Below are 22,949 nucleotides of genomic sequence, written 5' to 3' on the forward strand. Positions count from 1 at the left end.
CGTACGTCGCATCATAGTGTTTCTGCGTCGATACGAAATTCGATGGACACAAAGCGCGCGTTGCGCGGCAAGAACGGTGGCGCTTGGACGCCGGTCTACGGCACTGACGTTCGTGTCGGAGTGCAGGTGGGCCGAACGCCGGCGGAAACGGCCGAGCGCGCGTTCGGGGGAAAACCGAGCGGCGCTACTCGGCGAGGAGTGTTGTTAGAGTATTCAGTAATGCTTTGCATGGCCAGCTAGCTGCTGTCGTGTGTGTCGATGACAGTCGCGTTGTCATCTGTTCGAAGTGACCGTGCGATGTTACTTGAGGAGCTAACCGGGCTACCGGCGGCCGACACTTAACGTCGCGCAGTGCGTTTTTTTCGTGAGACTGTGAATTGCATATAATCGAAGAAAAGAAAGAAAATAACGTAACGCTAACGGACACGTATCGAGAAAGAGAGACGAGGAGTGAGAAAAGACACAGTGTGAGAGAGCGTGAAAGACAGCGAGAGAGAGAGAGAGAGAGAGAGAAGAAAGAGAGCGAGAAAGAGTGGGAGGGAGAGAGAGAGAGAGAGAGAGGACGGGCATTTGCGGAACAGGACTTCATCGTGCCCACGGCCGAAGTAACGTGGAACTTCGGTTCCACGTACCGCCGCCGTCGGTCGGTTCCGGCTACTTTTCTCTCCGTTCTCACGACGAATCTCCAAGTCACGCGGAGAGCGAAGGAAAAAACGGACCGTCGCGGTAGCACCGTGCGCGGCAGTGCAGCAGCAGCGTACCAAGATGCTGTCGTCAGTGTCAGCGAAATAATAATGTGGTGCGACGTCAGTCAGGTGAGTTTCGCGCGCGGTTCCGCGCGCATCGTACTCTCTTGCTCTCGCGTGCGCCGCTCGGCCGCCGTCCTTTTTTCCCGCAACCCCCTATCCCCTCCTTCGGAGCGCACTCCCGCGCTCCCCCGTGTGCGTTTCCCTTCCTACGGCGTGTACGACACGCGTGCCGCGCGTTTCCGCGTTACGTGCCGGTCGAGGAGAGCGACGAGTTACGTGATCGCGCTCTGTGCTCTCAGCGGCGCGATCGCAAGAGGAGCGCGCGCGACTCGAGTATTTTCCTCGAGTTGGGACTTTTTCGGCTTTTTTTTTTTCTTCTTTTTTTCTCTTCTTAGAACGTCGTGAAGATCTCTCTCTCTCTCTCTCTCTCTCTCTCTCTCTCTTGAGGAAAAATTTTCAACGCCCGACGTCTCGCGCGCTCTCAACAATCCGTTCCGCGAATACCGTTGGAATTTCGCTGGTCGGAAAAGTTTCCTCCGTCGAGTGACTAGTCGGAGCTGTCTTTCTTTGAGTATAGAAAAAGGCGAACGCGCGCGGCAAAAAAAAGGGATAAGAAACGAGGACTCGCCGTTCGTTCGCGCGCCGCATCGCGCGCTTAAACGTGTCGTTCTCGAAAATCGATCGACGTTTCCGTGCTCACTCGCTCGCTTTCGGAAATCACGAGCGAAAAAAGAACAAAAAGAAAAATCTACGCGGCGAGCACGAGACTCTAACACGGCCCCCACGCTTAGGACGAACCAAGTGTCAGATTTGACGCGTGGTAACCTCGTGTTCGGTAGTTTGAATTCGAAGCGATCCCGCGTTTCCTTGGCCCGGCGGGGGGTGGCAGGAGGGCGGCCGCGAGAGAGGATGACGAGGCGAAGCTCGCCGAGGGGGAACGACGAGGTGGCTTGCGTACCGTGTGGGCCGTGGAGTCAGCGGGGAGCGCGCGTAGAGGGGGGGGTGGAGAACGAGCGACAGCGGCAGCTTGATAGCGCGGTGGGCGCTTTGCGACGGGTGGAGGAGGAGGGAGAGTTGAGGAGGGGAGGGGAGGGGAAGGGGGGTACCCCGGAGAGCGGCGGAGGCGAGTGGGGAGGATGGAGCGCGCCGGCGGGTCGGGGAGAGGAAACCTAGCGTCGGCTACGGAGACGCCTGGTGGGGATACGGTTATAACCAACCATCAAGGGGCAGCGTCGTCATGGTTACCACGACGACAACAACCCGATCTGGTCTAGGGGGGTGTTTTTAAAGACATATTCGCTTTTGCTGCATCTCTCCCCCTCTCCCCCTCTTCCCCCGGTCTCTCTCTCTCTCTCCCCCTCACTTTCGTCCTTTTTCCTTTTTCCTCCCTCATCCTGTCCCTCTCTCTCTCTCTCTCTGCCGAGCGATTGTTTTTCATCACGAGGTCTTTGAGCGGCGCGAAATGTTTTGCGACAAAATCGAAGGAGAGGGGCGCGATATCGTCGAATCGTAATCCACGTAGAGAGCGCGCACGAGTCATAATTCTGTGCCATCCGAATTGTTTTCAGAGATATTTCTCACCGCGAAAGGTTACCGTCACATGCGTTATTTAGACCAACGAATCTGTTCGCGTCTTTGCACCGAGCTCGTGAAAGATTTTGCGAATAACGTTCCACCGAATACATTCCATATTCTTCGCGCAACGATTGTGTGTATATTGCGGGATACAAAATTGAATGTAAAACTACAATTTATAATTAGAAAATTATTATTCGCAAACTTCATTTGCCACATAAATGAGACTGTTAAATTTTGAAACTAATCAGAATGCTTTCCCTCCGTCTGTTATATCACTTCTTTTTTTTTTTAACTCCGACATTACCGCGTCAAAATTTTAACTCTTTTGGGCTAAAATTAGGAATCGATTTGTCACCTGCGGGTCGTCGGTATTGAAAGCAGAGATGATAATTCCCGATAATCATATGACACTCTTCGAGTGTTGATCACTAGCATACGATTTTGTTTGCATGACTTGCGAGTTCATTCTTGTGAAATTATACCGTAAAGATATACACCTCAACGTGGTTTGCTTTCAACGATACATTTCTATTGTATAATAGAGCTGTCCGAAACGAGATGAAAGAAACGTTAAATGTAGTGGAATTATGTTTGGATACTTTTTCAGACCATTCAGGCTAAATGATCCACAACGAAACGTGTAAACAGTATCTTGTACCGTTCAGGATAGGATCGAGAGGAATTAGCGAAAGATTTCGAAATTCGTCAACACTCTCGGAGGTTGAACATCTTTCAAAGTAAAATCGACACGAATATTGAAAACAAATGTCATGTATAGGAATATTTCTCGATATCTCGCTTACGTTTACGTCTTTTTAGAATTAGATAAGATTTGACTGTCGAGCGAGAGAGCAGATTAAGGACTTTAACAATGATTTTCATCGAACGTAGAGGAAAGTAATCGGTGATTTCTACTCGCCGACGGACGAGCGTCGTGGTTTTGCTTAAAACTGGCGTATAGCGAACGTAGAGCGGACGCGCCAAAATTTGGATGGCGATAAATCAGCGGTGTACAGCGAGTCTAGGGGATGAAGGTGGCGCGGGTACAGGCAGGGTGGAGGAGAGCAGGAGGAAGAGATGAGAAGAGAGGGTTTTTCGGCGCTTCCGACGGCCGGTGGCCCGATGACCGACAAAACCAGCCAGTTTTTCCACGTGGTTTCGTGTGTCGTACGCGACAAATGGTTGTCTCGGTATGCGCGTGTTGCCGGCGCATCGTTAAACTTGAACGGAAAAATTCGCGCCCGCGCTCTTAACCCTTCCCTGCCTGGATGAATCCCTCGTCTATTCAGTCACCGCGGCGCGGTGTAAACTGGTTCTAGAAACAGGGTTTATTATAAATTTAAAAGAGAGATTATTATAAGACCGTCCTTCAATATCCGACGAGCACGTGAAATACGAGATATTCGTAACCTTTGACTTTATAATTAAGTAATAGTATGTATGTGTTACGTAACAGTATAATAGTGATGGATTTTTTATCACTCGCTAAGCTCCCACTTTTCAGCCACTTTTTTTTTAAGTGGACCATTTTATAGCATTATTGGTCTGACTGGAAATATTGAGTTGGAATTTAATTGTTTATATTTAAATCAGTGAGATAATGCAATAAAATAATAATATTCTAAATAATGTTAGGGTTTGTCATAAATCCAGCCAGTTTTATATAATGTTACTATCATATTGTACAGTTAAAAATATTCCTTTTCGTATCGTAAGAGACACTAAAAAAGAAGAAAAAGAGTACTTGTAAATTAATTCGTCGTGAATATTTTTATCTCTAAATTAACCTTTAATTTTGAACCTTCAATAATAAATTGTACATGGTATTTATTGTAATTGTTTTAATGATTTATACAATCTCTCTGCACAAAAACATGCAGATATATTTTCACTCAATATTTAAAACAAGAGCGATAAACATTTTTAATATCAATTTAATCTCAATCATTTCCAATTATGTATTTCGGACTATAATTTTAATACGGAGATTGGATAAAAAAAAAAAGAACCAACCAATGCACATCGAATAAACTCTCAAAATATTCTTACCAGCCTTATGTGAAAATATAATCTGCATTTTTTCACATTAGCGCGCGTATATTTAGCTTCTTGCTGAGTCTCTGAATTTCGTCGACGATAAACAAACTCCAGTTTCGCGCAAACCGAGTGAGCATCACACCGAGTAACGCAGGCTAACTTATTGAACTTCTGCGTCGACCAATTTTATCGAAATGCGTATATAAACAGAAGTATCATCGATTCACCGGATACTGCAACGTATGTGACACGACTCCTCCGCGAAATCTATTTCTGCCCGCGATGTATTTCCGTATTATCGACGTAAGCGGCGTGGCGATACCGGACCACGCGTTTGATTTGATGCCGAGAGGCAAACCGCTGACCAAAAACGTGTACGCTAATCCCGTAATAGTCCGAGATTGCATATGAGAACGAATCTCGCTTTATTAATCGCTCGAAAACAGTTCGGCCCCCAAAAGTGATGAAGCGACGGTAAAGAGTGCGCGGAAATTCTTTGATTTTTATACCAATATTACATAATAAAAAGTCTCTCTCTTTCTTTCTCATACACACACACACACATATATATATATTTTTTAACGCAGTGTCAAATTATCGAGTAACATTAACTCCCTCGTGGTGGGAAGAAGTTTATAATGTATAACGGCGCGCGCTCGCAAAATCAGATCTCTCTTCCACGAGGGATGAACGCGCTAAGCGCGTGCTATACTCCGCGATGCATTATTTCGGATCGATTTCGGAACTCGCGTTCCCGCGCGCGTTTACCTTGGATCGCTCTGCTGCATATCGCAACGGCCCGTCGGCACGGCGCGCCGCCAGTCAGTACAAAGTGAGTCCAAGTTTCCCCTACTTCCCACCCTCCCTCCGTGCACCGCCGCCTCCTTCGTCCCGCCGGCCCTCGTGCGCCCACCATCACGGGCCATTAACGAGAGAGTTATCGACGCGCGATCTGTCAATAGGCTTCTCCCATTCATAAATTCGCCGGGCCGGCGTGCGGCGGTGGCCGCATAGTTTTGCCGCAGAAACCACGTGGCGGCGGCGGTGGCGGCGGCAACCACGAGACGAGGCGTACGAACGTACATACGGACGGACGGACACCTCCGTCGTTACGCTACGCGGCTGGGCTCCGCTCTAACCGCGTGATTTACGGCCGGCGTCCCCGTTTTAAATGCATGAGAAGCGGCCACGAGTTACCCCGGAGCCTGTTCCCGCGCGCGCGTGCCCGCTGATCGCGACTCGTAACCAAATTCATTTGTCTTCTTTGATCGCGCCAAGACCGGTCCTCCAAGACTCCTTGGATATAGTTTCCAGTGTAGGGTGACACGAGTTGACACGAGCGCCGTTCCATCTTTTTGTTACCCTCGTTGAATGGCGAGGAAGATAGAATGATGCTTCGTGTCACTAAATGCGTCCGTTGATACCGCATAGATAAATGAAATCTTGAGTGCTTCTCAGCAAGAGATGACACGACGATCATTATGCTCTTGTCGTTTGCCACGTATTTTCCTGGACATTGGGCGATGGAATTTTGTATTAGAATTAAAGTTTCGGAAATCCCCGTGTCTCAATTCTCTCTCTCTCTCTCTCTTTCTAAAAAAAATCATGCCTTTTTATTACACGCTTATGATAGTTTTAATTTTTTATTTGCACTCTTTTAAATAAAAAAGCAGGAGAAATTCTTTATTTTTTTTTTTTAAACCTTGCTCTTCGTCGTATTTATCGTTGTCGATGCACATCTTGGATATGAGCAATATATTTCTGCAGTATCGGCGCTTTTTCGATATCGTATCGTTCGTTAAGCAAAACGTATCGTTAACAACGTCGCGATTGAGTTGGTGACCTTCTGACGCAGCTTCGCTCTTGACTTGTGCTCTCTTTCCTTCGGTCATCTTGCGCGTGTCTCGGATAAAAGTTATCACCACAGTGGTTTTCAACCGTTGATGTACGCGCGTAAATAATTTAATATGAATAGATTACGTTAAAGTCGCTTCGAAATATTTGGAAACACTCCTTTTCTTTGTTGTTCTAATCCTGCCAGAAAAAATTCAAGCGCGTATAAGGGCGGGGTCTATAAGAACAATGGTACGTAAAAAAAACTTAGCAGTAACACGTAAGCGAATTGGCCGATCACGGTAGAAACCGTAAAGCCTATTCTACAATTGCATAATGTGGTTGTAAGAATTGACCAATCACAGTCGCGTATTCGGCTGATTGGTGAGTTTTCACAATTACAGCCACTTACAACTGCGCTTAAAGTGTTGTGCGCATCGCTTAGATGCACATTTTACAGAGTTTACGATTCCTGAAATGTGTCTTTACATTGAATTTTGTTGCGTCGGTGACTTTGTGACTTTCGGAGCTAAAGTAATGCCCTGTTCTAAACAATGTGACGTATATACGAGAGCAGAATGTCCGCGTAAAAAAAGTTCACGCGAATTCAGATCGCGTTTTGTCGTAATTCGCCAATAAAATTCGAAGCGAACACGTGGCATAAAAATGTCTGAGCGCATGTTATAGCGTACCGTCTGCGGGATCGATGAATCACGAATTACGAATATTGTAACGCGTCCGCTGTCTGTCTCCACCCGACCCCACCTCCAATGATCCCCCTCCGCCGACGGAGACATCGAGGCACGTGGTGCATCGTACGCGCCTCGCATCAGCATCGCGTCGTCGCGCATTGTTTTGTTTACGTTACGTGAGCGGTCCGCGCGGCGATTGAAAAATTCGCCCGGCGTAATCGATACGTCAATCATGCGCGAGCGTACGAGAGCGCGCGATCAGTATCGAAAGACGTTTCAGTGTGCGGAATCTCTCCTCCCGATTCATCCCTCTTTCTTTCACCGGATTTAGATGAAAGTATCATCGATCCTTTCGCACAATTTGTTCTCGATAAAGGAAAAACTGCATTCTTAGTTCATGTTATATAGACACGCATAAATTCTTCGGAAGTTTTTATCGATGCTGTACAATTTTTTTTAAAGAATTGTGATCTCTCAGTTTTTCTTCTTCTTTTCTTTCTTTAAACAAGTTGTCTTCTTTGACGGTTTTAGCTTCAGAGAAAACTAGACGGTGGAAGAGAAGGAGAAGAAGACTTTTACAAATTATAATTCCGTCATTGGAATATGAAATAATTCTCGATTGTTAGAACTTATCGTATTTCGGTAAAATAAACTCTATATCTGGGAACAACGATAAAACCTAGTTTTACAGGAACGAGGTCTGCTTCTGCCATTTGAAAGACTCGCTCGAGAAACGCGCTTTATTTTCCATCTTTCTAGCATTAATGTAGAACGATAAACCGCGCCGAAACAAAGGGTACGTTCAGTTAGAAAGTAGAAACGCGCGAAACTCACCGCTCGCGCACATGTACACTTAATTAATTCTTTTCTAATACTCTGCCACCTCATTATTCGTTCGTAAGATGATAATACTAAAAAAAAAAAAATAGGAGACTGTATACGTACGTTATGTATATTACACATCATAAGAAAGTACTTCGAGTTATCGACTATATTTCATATATAATCATAAAACGAGAAATTATGTTTATCTGAATGGAACACTCATAGTGCGACCAGTTAAATGGAAGAATAGCGGATTTTGTCCGGCCTCGTCTCTCTCTCTCTCTCATCTTTTCTCGCGCGATTCCGTCCACGGGAATCTTCCGTAAAAGTAACCGTTAGCGATACTTGGTAAACTCGTGGAAAGACGCATAGAACGATGTAGTTTTATATCATCTATGAAGAAACTCCTTTGCTCAATAGTTTTTTGCCGGTTTCTTGCTCACACTTTGCAAGCCAGAATTATAAATTTATTACGTATTATCGCGATATAATCGTAATTGCGGAATATAATAATATAGGTAGTTAAAAATGAGGTGTAGGAATAAAATGGTATTTTTCACGATTTAAATCTTTGGCAAAAAGTTTATCAACTTTGATATTACGGCAAATAGATACAGATTCCGTACATACAGTGTATGTACTTTTGTCTTACGATTCAAACACGTAATAGACGCCGTGAATTAAACGTGTCATACTTTTATCGTATCTGTAAAAAAGTGAATGATATTCGTTTCGAGAGAACATAGCATAGTTTACTATAGTATACTGTCTCGTACATCGCACTGCTCATACAAAGGTTAAGGTTAGCGGTTGCGAGTGTCCTAAATTCACGGGTCGAGCTTAAATCACAGCGCACATCTCGCGAACCTTCGGCTTCCGGGGATGCGTCGCGTTCTGATGGAGTCGCGCGCCGCGCGAAACTCTCTAGTCCTCTTGCGGTAGGTTAAGGTTAAACGTGAGAAGAGAGGAGAACAGGGAGAGGAGAAGACACATAGGGTGAGAGACAAAGAGAGAAAGAAAGGGGGAGAGAGAACGGAGATGTGAACGGAGAGTTTCGCGGCCCCGTTTTCTTCCCTCTCCATTTAACGAGACTCCGCCGCGAGCCTTTTGTACGGGTGAATTTCACGCCCACCGCCAGTTAATGGCTAGCAGGAATCGGCCTACGGTGGCGGGGGCGCCTTTGGGACACAATGGCACCTGCTGCTCCTGAACTCATGGCAGGACATTGCTGTCCACGTGGCAGCGGTGTCAGTGACTCTTGTCTGTTGTGTCAACAAGAAAAATTGCTGGTCTGTCATCGACTTGTTTGTCACAGTGATTTACTGTGAATCGCTTAGTCATCGTCTAGGTTGCGGTCAGTCAAATGGAGACGTCTAATGTCAAAATCGTTATTTTTATTTTTCTTTTCTTTGGAAGAACCTCATTGTTCGACAAAGAGACCCCGACGAAGGACACATTCCTAGGCGTACTCGCCAGATAGGATCTTTCCACGCAGCGGGATATAGTTTAATCTTCGACGGTCGTTCGGTTTCCTCCCACCCTACGTTCGAAGAGTCGCGTGCCTCTCTTGGAACGAGCCTTAACACGCGGGACACACGCGGTGTCGGTGGTTTACCCACAGGCGCGACGACGGAGGAAGCAACAGTTGACGATATCGACGTGAATGAGGACGGTTTATGTACTTTCTACGGCGCGCGCCGTACGAAGGACTCGCGCGTATGCGTGAGAGAGGTTCTCGCGTTACGCTCGTCACGAGAGCGATGTATATACGGTACACGGTACGTACGTATGTACCATAAAGTGCGGTATAAACACACATGACCGGGAGGATCGGGGGAGTTCGAGGAGGGAGGGAGGGAGGGGGAGGGGGGAGAGAGAGAGAGAGAGACAACGCTCCCCGCTGGGTGACGCGCTGGGGAAGAGGCTTCCCACGGTGGGAAGGGGGAGGGTGGAGACTACGAGAGAGCCGACCGAAGTTCGTGAATTCGTCTCGAATGTGTGTGCGTGCGCGCATGTGTGTGTGTGTGCATGTCGGGTGCATTGTAGATGTCTCTCCCTCCACCACACTCCGACATAACCGGCGCACTATATGTACCCGCTCCCCGCCGCCCCGCGCCGTGTTCTCCTCCCGCCCCGTTGCCCTATGCTGCCCCTCGTGCTTTTCCGCATCCATCCCTTTCGACCACACTGGAGATTCACCTCGTTGTGCGTCTCGCCTCGCCTCGCCTCGCTTCTTCCTCTTTCTCGCTCCCTGCCTGTAATCTCTCTTCCCCGCGGCGCTCTCGCTCGCGGTGCAACGAGCGATGCACTTTGTTGTCGTCGTCGTGTAGTCACCGTCGCTGCTTCTATTCCGCGGCTCAGTCGGTTTCGGCTCGGTTGCCGACGAGGTTCGCGCGGCGGAGATTCGCATCCGTCGGACGGACGGTGAGGCCATGCCTCATACGGAATGAAACGGAAACTCAGATGACGAGAAATTGAAGAACGTAATCCTGTCACAATTAACATTGATGAGCATGCGGTCCCCCTTCTCATTAGTATCGTTATATCACTTTACGATATTTCTTTTACGTAATACTACTCTTTGTAATATTTTTGCTTTTTCATTGTTTCCCCTAACGCAACGAACATTGCACTGTAAATTCAATAATACCGAGTCAAGTTTTACATTACGTCTCTTATTTTTTTCATCCGAGCGTCAAAAGTAAACGCGGAGAAATTCGTACGTATAGTATGAAAAATAATTATCGCTGGTGTCTCAAGATGGGACGAATATCTATATGAAATAATAAAATTTAGTAATCGCGAGAGTATAGATTCTCTGAACAATTTGAAATTTAAAAACGGGACTATTTCTCTTACTGTCAAATACATACATAAGAATACGTTCCGCGCATTCCCGAATCGCGAATGAAGGCAAAAGGTCGAAGACTTTCGAATTAGGGAGAGGACGGCACCACCTGAGGCGCCCGCCGTACTGCTCGTAAACGTAAACATTTCCGGATTAGAGCGCTATGCGCGCTCGTAGCATGACGGTGACCATGAATGAAGCCTATTTGCGTACGAGTAATAAACAGGTGACACTCGACGGCTGTTTACCTTCCCTATCGGTAAAAAGAGGGGCTAGGTATGCGACAGTGCGGCGAGCGGCGGGCGGGCGGGATCGTAGAAGGGATCGTAAACACGAAGGGAGGGGCGTTTAGGAACCACGTGGATAGCGCCGTTTGAAGGAGCCGTCGTCGCGTCGCACCGCACCGCACCGCATGTTGAGCCGCGTGGCGCCTATATCTTTACGTGATATACGCGTGTATCGTCCCGCCGCGCGCGAGGTGGCGGCTTTCCGACGAGTGTCACGGACACTTGCGAACACCAGTTGGAGCCGTACCGTGACGCACGAGACGTCACGGTGGCTTCGATGTTTTTCCTCGTCGCTGCTGCAGTCGGAGACACTCGGAGTTCGACCGATGCGTCAGCGCTTCTGCCGCTAAATTTGGCCCCCGCTATATGTTCGACGAATTAAGGAATCGCGCACCGTCGTGAATCATTGATGGATTCGTAGCTTCTAGGGAATCTGAAGGAAACGCGATATTTTAGCAATGTCTCGCATCGATCTAATTTCGGCACGCTATGAAAGATACTTTGTGTGTATTTTGATGTTAATGAACCGGAATGTTTAGCTTTGTATTTTTCGCCCTTTTTTTTTTTTTTTTTTAATATTTCTAGTATAATTGATTAAAATATTGTTTTTACACACCGATGTTTTCGTCGGGAGATGAATATTTATGTTACATTGTAGGTACATTGACGCTTTATACACCTATACTGTATGGATATTATACTATATCGCACTGTACATTTTACTATAACCAACTCTTGCCTGCCGCTTTTTGCGGAACTCCGCATGCAACTATGTCGTACAATAATGGATGCATAATGAATCGAAAGGTGAAAAGTACCGAAATACGTGCAATCTATAATTCCTTGAGAAAAATAGATAATTACAAAGAATGTCAAGCGAGATCGTGTTACGAGGGGTAGACAAAAGTATAACAATAATATATATATCCGTCCAAAGTTTTATCATATTTCTACTTAATACAGTTTCATGAAAAATATTTCGCTCATAAACAGTATATTGATTTGGGAGAGAACGAAAGTATAGAGATACTTGAAAATTGTTCGAAGTTTATTATTTGGCAAAAATACTGTTAAGCAAATCCCGGACAGATACTCGCAGTATCAATATCGATTCGTATGTTTATTATTAGCGCCTGGCGATGCAATCGAGTATATCTAGTTTATAATCCGGACACAAATCCTACAAATCGTTCACACAACGAGCGTCGATGACATATCTATTGACAGAAATACTCCCTTTAAGACAGGATTACGTTACCAGTTTAGGATGGCACGAAACCATATGATTTAGGGCCAGTCAAGTGGCGGACGCGTAATACGTTTAAGCTTTCGCGTCTGAAATAGTTTGATGTTGTGTGAGCTTTTACGTTATATGTGATAAATTTGTGACTCATTGCGACATACTTATAAATCAGATATAAAAGAGAGAGTTGCGATATGAAAAAAAAAAAAAAGGAATCTGACACGAGACAGGCTATACGGCTGTATCGTTCATGCATGAATATCCGTTGAACGGGGTTTTATCATCTTAAATATTAGATGATTTTTACATCATCTACATGCAAAGGGATGTATGGAGATGCGGCACTCGTGGCAATTTCGGGCGCTTTTGACGACCGGCATTCCCGGTTAATCGCTAACTCGCGATTGCGCGAGCATAGGAGACGCGCGCGACAGTCTCTCGTCGTTTCGCTGTCCAGCACTGACCCGGTAATGGAAATCCTCTTTTAACGATCAACGTTGTATGTATATCAACCGTGTGCGCGCCTAGAGTACCGAAGTACATGTACGCAATCCCTCGTCCTCTCCTCCAGTACTCCCACTCTCCTTTTCCCCCCCCCACCTTGTTTTGCTCGTCACTCCCTCCCCCTCTCGTCTTTCCTCCGTCGACTCCGTCTCTCTTCCCTCCCTCCACCTCTCTTCCGCCACATGTTCTCTCTTTCCCTCTTTTTCTCTCATCCTCTCACCGTCTTCCCCTATTCTCCCCTCTCCCTCCCCCGTCGACTCTGTCCTCCCTTCGCTTCCTAAGATCGTATAGCATTCCATCGAACCGGAATCAAACGAGCTGGCGTGGTGGGAGCGAGAGGAGGATGCGGCAGGATAGTAATATATATATATATATATATACGTGTGTGTGTGTGTGTGTGTGTGTGTGTGTGTGTGTGTGTGTATATATATATATATATGTATATACACGAGGAAAGAGGCCAACGCAGTGGGGAGAGCGGAGGAAAAACGAGCTACAGGAAGGGAGGGAGATTGAAGGAAAAGGATAGGGTAGCGGGGGCGGTAGAGCGCCGGGGGTAGCAAAAAGAAGGAACGTAGAAATAGAATGAAGCAGGAAGGACGACGGAAAAGGGCTGCTAGACAGATAGAAAGAGGAGGGTGTGACTCCGATAGCCGATCTCTCAGGCCTATGCCCCTTTGCTATACACCTCTCTCCTTTACCTTGAGCCTCAGTATGCGATGATACTTACTTCAAGGCCACCAAGAGAGCAACACGGTACCATGCATGCTCGCTCGGTGACTGCATTTAGGCATCATTCGGCGTACTCGCGGTATATTCCAGGGGCGGGTTACGGAGAAAATCGAAAGAGAGAAGGAGGAATCCTCTGACGAAATCAGGATCGATCTTCTCTTGGCGCAATTTTAACCGAGATTTAATTATAGATTTATTTAGCGTTAAAAGTTGATGAACTCGGGCAAATAAAACTTGGACGAGAGCGAATAAGGTATCTTCTTCTTTTTTTTTCTTTTTTATCATTGATTAATCTTTAACGAACTCCAATTTAGAGAAATGTAATTCGCGAGGCCCTGATTTCGCGAGGATATATAGAAGAATTATACATACGTAACAACGTAACTTCGCGTCAGAACGTTCCAAAATATGTTCGCGTAACTTTTCCAAACTGACGAATAAACCGAGTGATATTACCTCGCGATTCGTCCCACCATCTCCGATTTTCGGGACACGTACGCGAAATACCCGTCCAATCCGCGAAATATCATCTTTCGCGCGCGCGGTTAGTGTTTCAGTCTCGCGGAAAGGCGCCCGCGGTTCGAATGGCGCGGCCAAGATCCATCGATTGCCTAACCAAACTTAACGCGATAGGAGTGACCGCTCTCGCGTGACAAATAGATCGCCACGTGGTTCGGGTCATCCCTCGCGCCCCTCGCCCTCCGCCCTCCCCCTCACTCCCTTCGCGACATTCCCACGAGCTATAAATTCATGCGCCTACACACAGGTGGCACCGCTCTTTTGCCAAGTGCATACAGACGGACTCCCTTTGGTGAGATAGCGAATGCGTCTAAACGCGCGGGAGACCCCGGGGTGGGGGAAACTACGAGTGCTTATCGTATGCAAACGGGAGTCGGCAACGTGCGCGCGACGACGACGGTAAAAAGCGGCTACTCCGCGGACGAGGCCAGATATCGGCACTCTCATTCACCAATAAGTACCCTCACGAGATGGTCCTCGCCTCCCGCTCTCGTTCACCGTTTGCGGCGGAGAGAACGTACCTTACACGCGAATGCTATTTCTTCCCAGTTCATCATTTTTCCCCTCTTCTATCCTTTTTTCACTTGATTATTTCAAATTGCGACTCTCGCAATTTTACGTTTTAGACCAGTACGGCCGGATCTGACCTCTAGAGTAGCGTCTTCTTAAGACACATCACTTTTAAGAACAGACTATATAGCAGACTCGATTCTTATTTGTCTCGAGTATAACGTCTTAAGATGCTAACACTGCTCTGCGATTGGTTTATCGTGCATCTTAAGTCTGTCTACTTGAGACGGTCTTAGATCCGACTGTGAATACCGGCCTCCGATTGGCTCGTGTGTAACACATTTTAAATTCGTACTTAGGACAGTGTTAGATATGGATATTGTACGAATACCGCTTACGAATTCAATAGCACGTATCCGTCTTATCTTGAAAAGTCGAAAGATTTCTGTAACGTATATGTATGTACCAGATAACGTTACAAACTTAATCTACCGGATACTGCGCACATATCTAAAATCCGCCAAAAATATTACTACCTATTTATTTTAGATATTTCCGGCACGTTTATAGTAGCTTTCATCCGATATCGCCTCTTCCTCCGCCGGATATCGAAAACTACCATTCAAATTCTGTATCGCGAGCGGAGTACATAAGGTCTCATTCTATCGTTCCTGTTTGCCTCTCTTTTTCTTAATGCTGTTCCAGTCTTATAACGAGGGCGACGCACAAGTTGCCGGGGACCCTTCGCAACGCACGCGACTCGCGTTTTATTGCGTGCGAAAGGCCAACCACGTGCGATGAGTCGCGCGCTCTCGTGCAGGTGGCAGCACACCGCGATACACCTTTCGCGAACGATACAACGCGTCGACGTCACGCGCGGCTATGTCCTCGCTCGCGCGAAAGCGCCTCGCCTCGCCTCGTCTTGCCTTAACTTCTCCTTGTCTCGCTTCGCCTCGTCTCTCGCCTCTCCTCTCCTCTCCTCTCCTCGGCAAGCCTCGCCTCGCCTCGCCTCGCCTCGCCTCGCCTCGCCTCGCGGCCGTGCCGCACGCAAGCAACGTGTTTTTGCGGCGTGCGCGCTTCTTCGCGGCGGCCTTCCTTCCCCCCTTTTCGCGCACACGCGTGTACATATTTCTTCGTCAACTTAATCGCGCCGACTCGTGGCTTCCTTCTACCGCGTTTTTTTGCACGACCGTATACCGTATGCGTATCTCGCCGCCGGATACTCGCCGGGATCGATATTATTCAGAGTATTTTTGTTCATTTCAATACTTCTTTTAGCGCCGCAAGTATACGTTTTGGCATCGACACCGCACAGGTGCGGTACCACCCCGAAGGTCTTTGATATTGGTTAGAGATATATCGAGGGAAGCGAGAGACGCGGAATATCTATCGAAAACAAAAGTATCGATGGTATCGAATTATCGCGGGGCCCCCCCACGTAACACTCAGGAAGGTGACGGTACCAGAAGCGATATCTTGGACGCCGGAGCTTTCAGTCGAGTAAAAGGCAATTACGCAATCGAACACTTCTCTCTTTGGTCAGTAAAATATTCATGATGTAAAACGCAACGTTCGGGATAGTGTGTATGATTTTCTTTCCTGTGTAAAAGAGAGAAGAGAGAATCGCGTTTTATCGTGAAACATTTTTCGTTTTCCCTAACGTCGGCAGATTTCTCTGCATTTCGCGTTTCATCGACCGACTACAGTCCTGCAACGTTAACATTTGGCAACATTGTGTCTAACATCGCGGCGCAACGCTCGCGAGCGAGCGATCGCGCGATTTCTCAGTGCGGTGACGCATTCACGAGTACCGTGAACGAGGTACACTTCGGCGTAGCGGCGATCGACGCGCGCTACGCCGTCACCGTCGCCGCTCCGCTTGCTCGCTCGATAGCACCGAGGGTTGATAGTCCGCATTGATCCTGCGGGAAAGCTTGGGTATCGCGAGGCTAGGTCGTCGTCGCCGCCGCCGCCACCGTCGTCGTCGTCGTCGTCGTCGTCGTCGTCGTTTGTCGATCGCAACCGAGATCGCCATTCGCCTCGCTCGAGTATAATTTTATACTCGGTTGCGAAGAATCCCACTTCGAATTAGAACGGAGCGATTCTCTCTATCTCGTCCCGACGAAAGTTCGATCGCTGAGGCGATACAGTCGCCTCCTCGAACTGTTGCTGATTCCACCCTGCGATTCACGATATGCGATTCTGTCTGTTTAGCAGATTCGACGTAAAAACAAAATTAATCGACTAACCGTTTATTTGAGAATTTAGGTGATTTTTTTATTGTCTACAGGTTTTCGGAAAAAAAAGTTCAATTGAAAATTATATTAATTTATTTTTTAGAAAAATGTTATTACATAATGTTATAATTGAATATAAATGCATTATTCAAGATGAGTAATGTAAAAATAATTTTTTATTTAGTAAGATTCTTGGAAAATATAGGAGCATTTCTTTCCCTCATTAAATTCTTCGACGTTTTGCCTAATTTTCTCCTCTTCCGAGGAAATTCATCGATCGCAAATACAGAGAGTTTGTTTTTCGTGACTGAACTAGTGTACACTTTTTGGAACTCAAAGCGAGAGAGATAGGTGTACATTTAATATTTGACAAAAGCGAGAAAGAGAGTTCTAGTCCAGTCTAGCCGTAGGCGTAAAAAAGCAGACCTGTAGTGTGCAACGGACGTCACAACTTGTGCCGGTCAAATTACAATTTGCATTACACGGATTACACGTTTGTCAACAAGATAGGTTACGTTAAGCAGGATACATATATAAGCCGTAGCCACGGGACTCGCGTAGATCGCGCTTCTTTTTTCTATTACGTACAGTCTCCCGGCTTATTTTAGAGATGCGTCATCCGGCAAGCACAATTCAACGATGGTGTGTAACATGGTCTACAACGAATGTAAACGGTGTGTTTGGGTGGATTAGAGCGTGTATCTCGGTTTGGGGTATTTAAATTTGAACGACCGACGGCACTGGGTACCGGAAACGGCGAATATTAATACGTTTTCCCTCGAACACAGCTATTGACAGCAGACTGACGATGCGACGAGATACTGCGATAATGAATTAACAAATAACAAAGCAAATAACTGAACATATGACAAATGTAATTATTTTAAAAATTAATATATGAATACTCCCTCTCTCTCTCTCTCTCTCTCTCTCGGCATATCTTCTGTGGATAGATTCTCGTGCGGAAAAAATCCAAAGCTATTAGTTGATAGTATCGGAGTACGATAAGCTCTAGTTTGGTTTCAACCACTCGTCGACGCGCGTTACTCGGGTGTCGCCTCACCCTCCTCTTTTATTCTATAGTCGCGATGACGATTCAATCGCGTGAGCGCCGCTACCTCGCGATCGCGGATAATCCGATCGCGGCCATTTATCTAACCCCCCTCGTCTGTTGCTCAAGAAGATCGTATCGCCGAACTTGGTGCGGCAATCGGTAGAGCCCTAATCATCGGGATCATTATAGAGGATGTGATGTCAATTCGCAAAAGAGCACCGCGCGCGACCGTTAAGTGCCTTCGGAAATTTTCAGAAAATGGAAAAGCGCGTATCCGTCGCTCGACATTTGTTATCATGAAAATGGTACTGCCTGCTCAAAGGGATGATCTCCATAACCGCGGGTATATAATTCGACGTTACATTATTCGGTCGTATAATAAGATTCTCTCGAATCACGAAAGTATTCCGTAATAAAAGATCTCGATCGCCCTTGTCTATCGCCCGAGTACACGAGTATCCATGGATTTTAGATATTCGCGCTAACGAAAATTGATTGCGCGCGGACCAGCGAAGTTTTAATATATCGCCTCTCTCTCGCGCGCGCGAGCGCCAGCCGTTATTTTCAACGACCTCCTCCGAAAAGTATCGAGGTGGAGCGAGGGCGAGAGAGCGAGAGAGAGAGAGATGGAAGGAGAGCGCAAAAAAGGGAAAGAAAGAGAGAGGATCCCATCAGGGCGCTACGGCGCGGAGGAGTCAGTGTCCTTTAAGTAAGTTAGGCGCCTGCGCGAATCGACGCTGGAAATTCTCTCTCTCGACCGGTGGTGGTCCTGCGGCCATGTGGTGGCGGTGGTAGGGCGTATCGGTGGGTGCCGTATCGCGCGAGCTGCGAGGGTGGAAAACGTGTATCCGTGTGCGTGTAGAGGTGCGCGCCCGCGAGCGCGGATCGGTCGGGTGGAGGGTTAATAGGACGTTGGCGCCACGACGGCGGCTCCGGGAAGCGCGGCCACGTGCGCCCGCTATCGAACGGCCGCCATCCCCCGATCCCAACCTGCCTGCCCACCCTCAGCCCCGTCATTCCCCCACCTCCTTCCCCCGTTTATTCCCGCACCCGGCATCGCGCGCGCGCACACACACATACGCACCTCCTCATCACATCGGCGCTACTACCACCACCGTCCTTCACTATCACTACCACCACTACCACCACGCCCCTAACCCTTATACACGCCGCGCTAAACTATGGCGCGCGTATATAGGTACGTATCGTTATGTATATCTACGTACATGGACGTGGCGTATATACGCAGCGCGCGGTGCTCGTATACCCGCGGCTCTCCCGTACACAGCTGTACTCAGAATGAGCTGGATATATCGCGCGCGCGAGAGAAGTCGCTGAACACGAGGTATACAGTTTATGCCATTACCGACGCCCCGTCGAATTTCGGGGCTCTTTCCGAGCGGCGACACACGTAACGCGCGCAGCCTCTCGGAGAGAGCCGCTTCGTTTCGACGACGACGACGACGTTTCGCCTCGTGCGCGCGTTACGTCAATTTTCATTTAGCGACATTTTCGTTCGGTCATCGAACGCGCGTAAACTCGAATGGCGATCCGTTTGCTCGCGGATATAATTATTCAGCGATATTTTCCATTCTTAGACCACGAACGACAAATACACGATTGACAGATCACGTGGAACCGAGTAAATTTCATGGAAAAGGGATCGTTGTAAACTTTACACAGTCGATGTGTAAGCTACGTGTGAAATATTAATGAAGAGTATACCACAATATATTTTGGACTCAACCCCCTCGACCATTATAACTTGACTCGATTAAAATAAGATATCGTTAAGTTTTAGATTGTTTTTAATATATGTTTTAGTTGAATTAAATTTTAATTTAAATATTTCCTCCTCTTTTTTTTTTTTTAATAAATTAAATTCTCTTTGGCAATAATTTCTACCTTGGACTTTCGACAGAGTATGCACGCATCGCATTTAATATGATACCAATTCCCGTTAATTATATTATATTATTGAAATTATAATAAAGAACTGTGTGTGCAGGGTTACAATTTTTTTCCAATATTCCACAAAGTATCCAAGTGGATAAGAGAATTCACTGCAGCGGTTGTCGTTGTCATTGTAATTATGTGTTGGGATGAGCTGTGTTCGAAGATATCACGGCACGCGTTTCATTCACGTTGTACGTACAACTGTTTCGTTCATGCATAATAGTCGTAATGGTCGTAATGGTCACAATGCTCGCGCGTGAAGTATGCCCGTCTTCCCATCCAGGGCCGCGATTGCATTAACTCGATCTCGGAAACGTATAAGCATAGACGCGAGAAATTCAAGTGTCGGTCCCGAGAAAGGTGCGCCGAGAGCACATTCGACGTTTCCAGTTCTCCACGAAACGGAGCACGGCGCTGCGTCTTCTTCATCATCAAGCGAGAGAGATAGTCATATATATATTTGAGCAAGTGCACGCCGTCGTCTGACAAAACCATCGCTCGTTCATTGGTACCGACTTTGGCCCCGTGGCTTAATACGATTCACATAGTTCGAGACTCGACAATGTTCCCTCAGCGATAAATACGTATATATCGAGCTAGTTCGAGAGAAAGGAAATATAATCCTTCGAAATTGGGGCTTCCTTAATTAGGGAACACAACGTGAAAATGTCGCTTTGAGAGCAGTCACCCTGGATAATAAAACTATATATTTTGTATCTGAGACTACTCAAGACTCTTATTAAACCTCTACATGACATTATCTTTTCTTCCGAGAATAATTCTCAAGAGCGAAGAATAAAATTCAACCATTTGTCGATACTTGGTTTTCAAGCCTGACTCTTATGAGAGTTATACACGCAGAAGCTCTGCGACTTTAAAGGGATCCTTTTACTGACCTCTGTCTTTACGGAGTGTGTGCCCGCTGACAACATTCACTATTAAAAGTTGTTCCCGCAGAATAAAGTTCTCTCTCGACCGAATACCCATCAATAATTACTCGCATTCATGTGTCCGCTAACTCGTAACTGTCGCTCTCTCGGGGGACAAAACTCTCGAGTGTGCGCCGAGCCGAAGAACAACACGGAAGCGTAACCGCGAGAATAAGCTCGCGATCTCTGCATTCGCGAGTGCACGTCATGTAACTCGTTATACGAAAAGCTCGCACTTTATTTTTTTTTTTTTCCCTCACGCGTCAACGGTGAACGTGTATCATCGACTCTCTCTCGTTTGCGCACTGGAATGAAATGGAATGAGACGGAGGCAACGAGAAGATGAAGAAAGATGCGAGTGCGTTGAGTGAAAGAAATGAAGATGCCTGATTGCAGGGGGTGGATGCAAGAACTTAACAGGCGAGTGACGAAGGGGTTACAACACGAGAGAGAGAGAGAGAAAGAGAGAGAGAGAGAACGCCTACGGTCGGCTGAAACTGCCAACTAACGAGTAACAATCCCGCGGTTATTTGCTTAATGGCGCTTACTGTTGTTGGTCTCCGTGGTGGCTAGAGGTGGCCGTCTCTAATTGCCAACACGAACCTCGAACCGGTAATAATAATTACCCGTTGGATAGCCGCGTTACGTTACGCCGGGTCTTCTAGACGAGGATCACCCCGGTCATCTTTCCTGCGCCTAAATATTTCCGCGGGGGATAGGAAGAGAAATGTGCCGGCGATCGAGGTGTATCTATCCGATGGTTTCACATCTTTACACGCGGGAGTAATTGCCGATAACGATACGCACAGAGATCTTTAGATCTATAATAGAGATTGTCTAATTTAATAGATATAGTCATTATCGTCATACATATACACATAAGATAGACTGGTACAGCGAGTTTATGCTTGCACGGAGTTTTGGTGAACTGTATTCAGTGTAATGTTGATCTATCTGGAAAAGAGTATGTATATAACGTGTCTTGTTATCTTTCTAACATAATATAATACATTGAGAGTAAAAGGTTAGAACCTTTACTTTATTACGACGACATTGTTACGTAATAGTATTTAAACTTTAATGAGTTCATTTTTATGTATTGAATGAAATGATGTTCAATAACGTTGATTAAATTCCGGACGCTATATCATGGTGTGGAATCATATGAAAACTTTTAACGTAATATTACCAGCGCGGTTGGTACAGAATTTATTTCTAACGTTCCCTTAAAATAACCACCAACGCGAAATGGAACACGGTCTACCTCTGCGCGTGTACGTCCGAGGAAAATAACGTTTCAGTAATAACGCGTTCATTAGAATTCCAAGAAAATATCACGCGCGCGGTTCGTGATATAACGCTGATACAAAAGGTCAGGTTTAATGGACTCCGAAACCTGCGAGGGTACCCACCCCCGAAGGGGGTGGTAGACGCGGAGCACGACATTTCGGAATCGGTTACTTTTCACGCAATAAGTACATCTTTCTCTCTCTCGTTTTCTTTTTTTCTCCCTTCCTCCATGTTTTTGTGCCGCTGCGAAATTATTTTCGCTAGGTAGACGTTCATCATCGCGCCGGCACGAATTTGCAAATTTTCCATAGCTGCTCTTCAACGGGATTCGTTTTGCCCCGGTTCTACTACGGGCGTAAGCGACTTTTCCCATACACCTGCGCATTTACCACCGCGCACTTCCCCATCCTGCCGTCCCACCTCCGCTCCCAACTACCCCCTCCTCTTGCTTCTCCACGCCTCCGTATAGTCTCTCGCCGACCTATCTCCTCGCTACGGCAATTTCAAAAAAGTGCATTTTTCAAAAAACCATAAGACTAAACTTCTCCTAACTGTACTCCTCCTCGGACGAGATGGAGAAAATCTATACGGTAGATGGAAACTGGGCGCGGAGCGTTCTACGGTCCGATTCAGAGAACGTCCTTTCCTCACGAATGATCGCTAAACGTCTATTGGCTGGGGGAATATTTCCAATTTTCGCCCACATCTCCAATTTCCTATTACGGTCAGTTAAAAAACGTACGATGATGATAATAATTGCGGTGGACAGAGAGCGTAGACTCTTTTATTTTCGCGAATCAAAAAATTATTTACATTCGACTCGCGAATATGAGCCGCATCGAGTCTTCGGACTGACGCTTTACGTCGTGATCGTGTAATTTCGCTTCGCAAGAGAAAATTCCGTTCGCTCGCCCGCTCATCCTACTCTCGGAGCAAAAGCTTTCGACGATAGTGTATGGAGCAGCCTGTACGCAGAAGCGCATGTAGTGGGGAGCGTGGGCGAGCGGGGGGGGCCGCGCGGCGAGGGGGGAAACAACGCGGTGCGCGCACTGTGCTCGCTGCTGGCAAGCGAGAGACGGTCGCTGCGGCGGAGCGACGGACGGGTAGGGGGGGAGGGGGGGGGGGG

The 22,949-nt window shown here is 46.9% G+C and overlaps 1 protein-coding gene across 1 annotated transcript in view; it reads left to right on the forward strand.

Annotated features, from left to right (window-relative positions):
* Window positions 1-232: 232 nt before the first annotated feature.
* tara (SERTA domain-containing protein 2 taranis) overlaps window positions 233-22,949 on the forward strand; it is a 49,821-nt gene continuing 27,104 nt past the window's right edge. Inside the window, exon 1 of the mRNA XM_018543127.1 lies at window positions 233-815. Coding sequence (XP_018398629.1) covers window positions 795-815 — 21 coding nt within the window. The 5' untranslated portion in view covers window positions 233-794. The remainder of the gene's footprint in view (window positions 816-22,949) is intronic.

This window comes from Cyphomyrmex costatus, unplaced genomic scaffold (assembly GCF_001594065.2).
Source record: "Cyphomyrmex costatus isolate MS0001 unplaced genomic scaffold, Ccosl1.0 scaffold36, whole genome shotgun sequence".
In the NCBI taxonomy this organism is placed as follows: domain Eukaryota; kingdom Metazoa; phylum Arthropoda; class Insecta; order Hymenoptera; family Formicidae; genus Cyphomyrmex; species Cyphomyrmex costatus.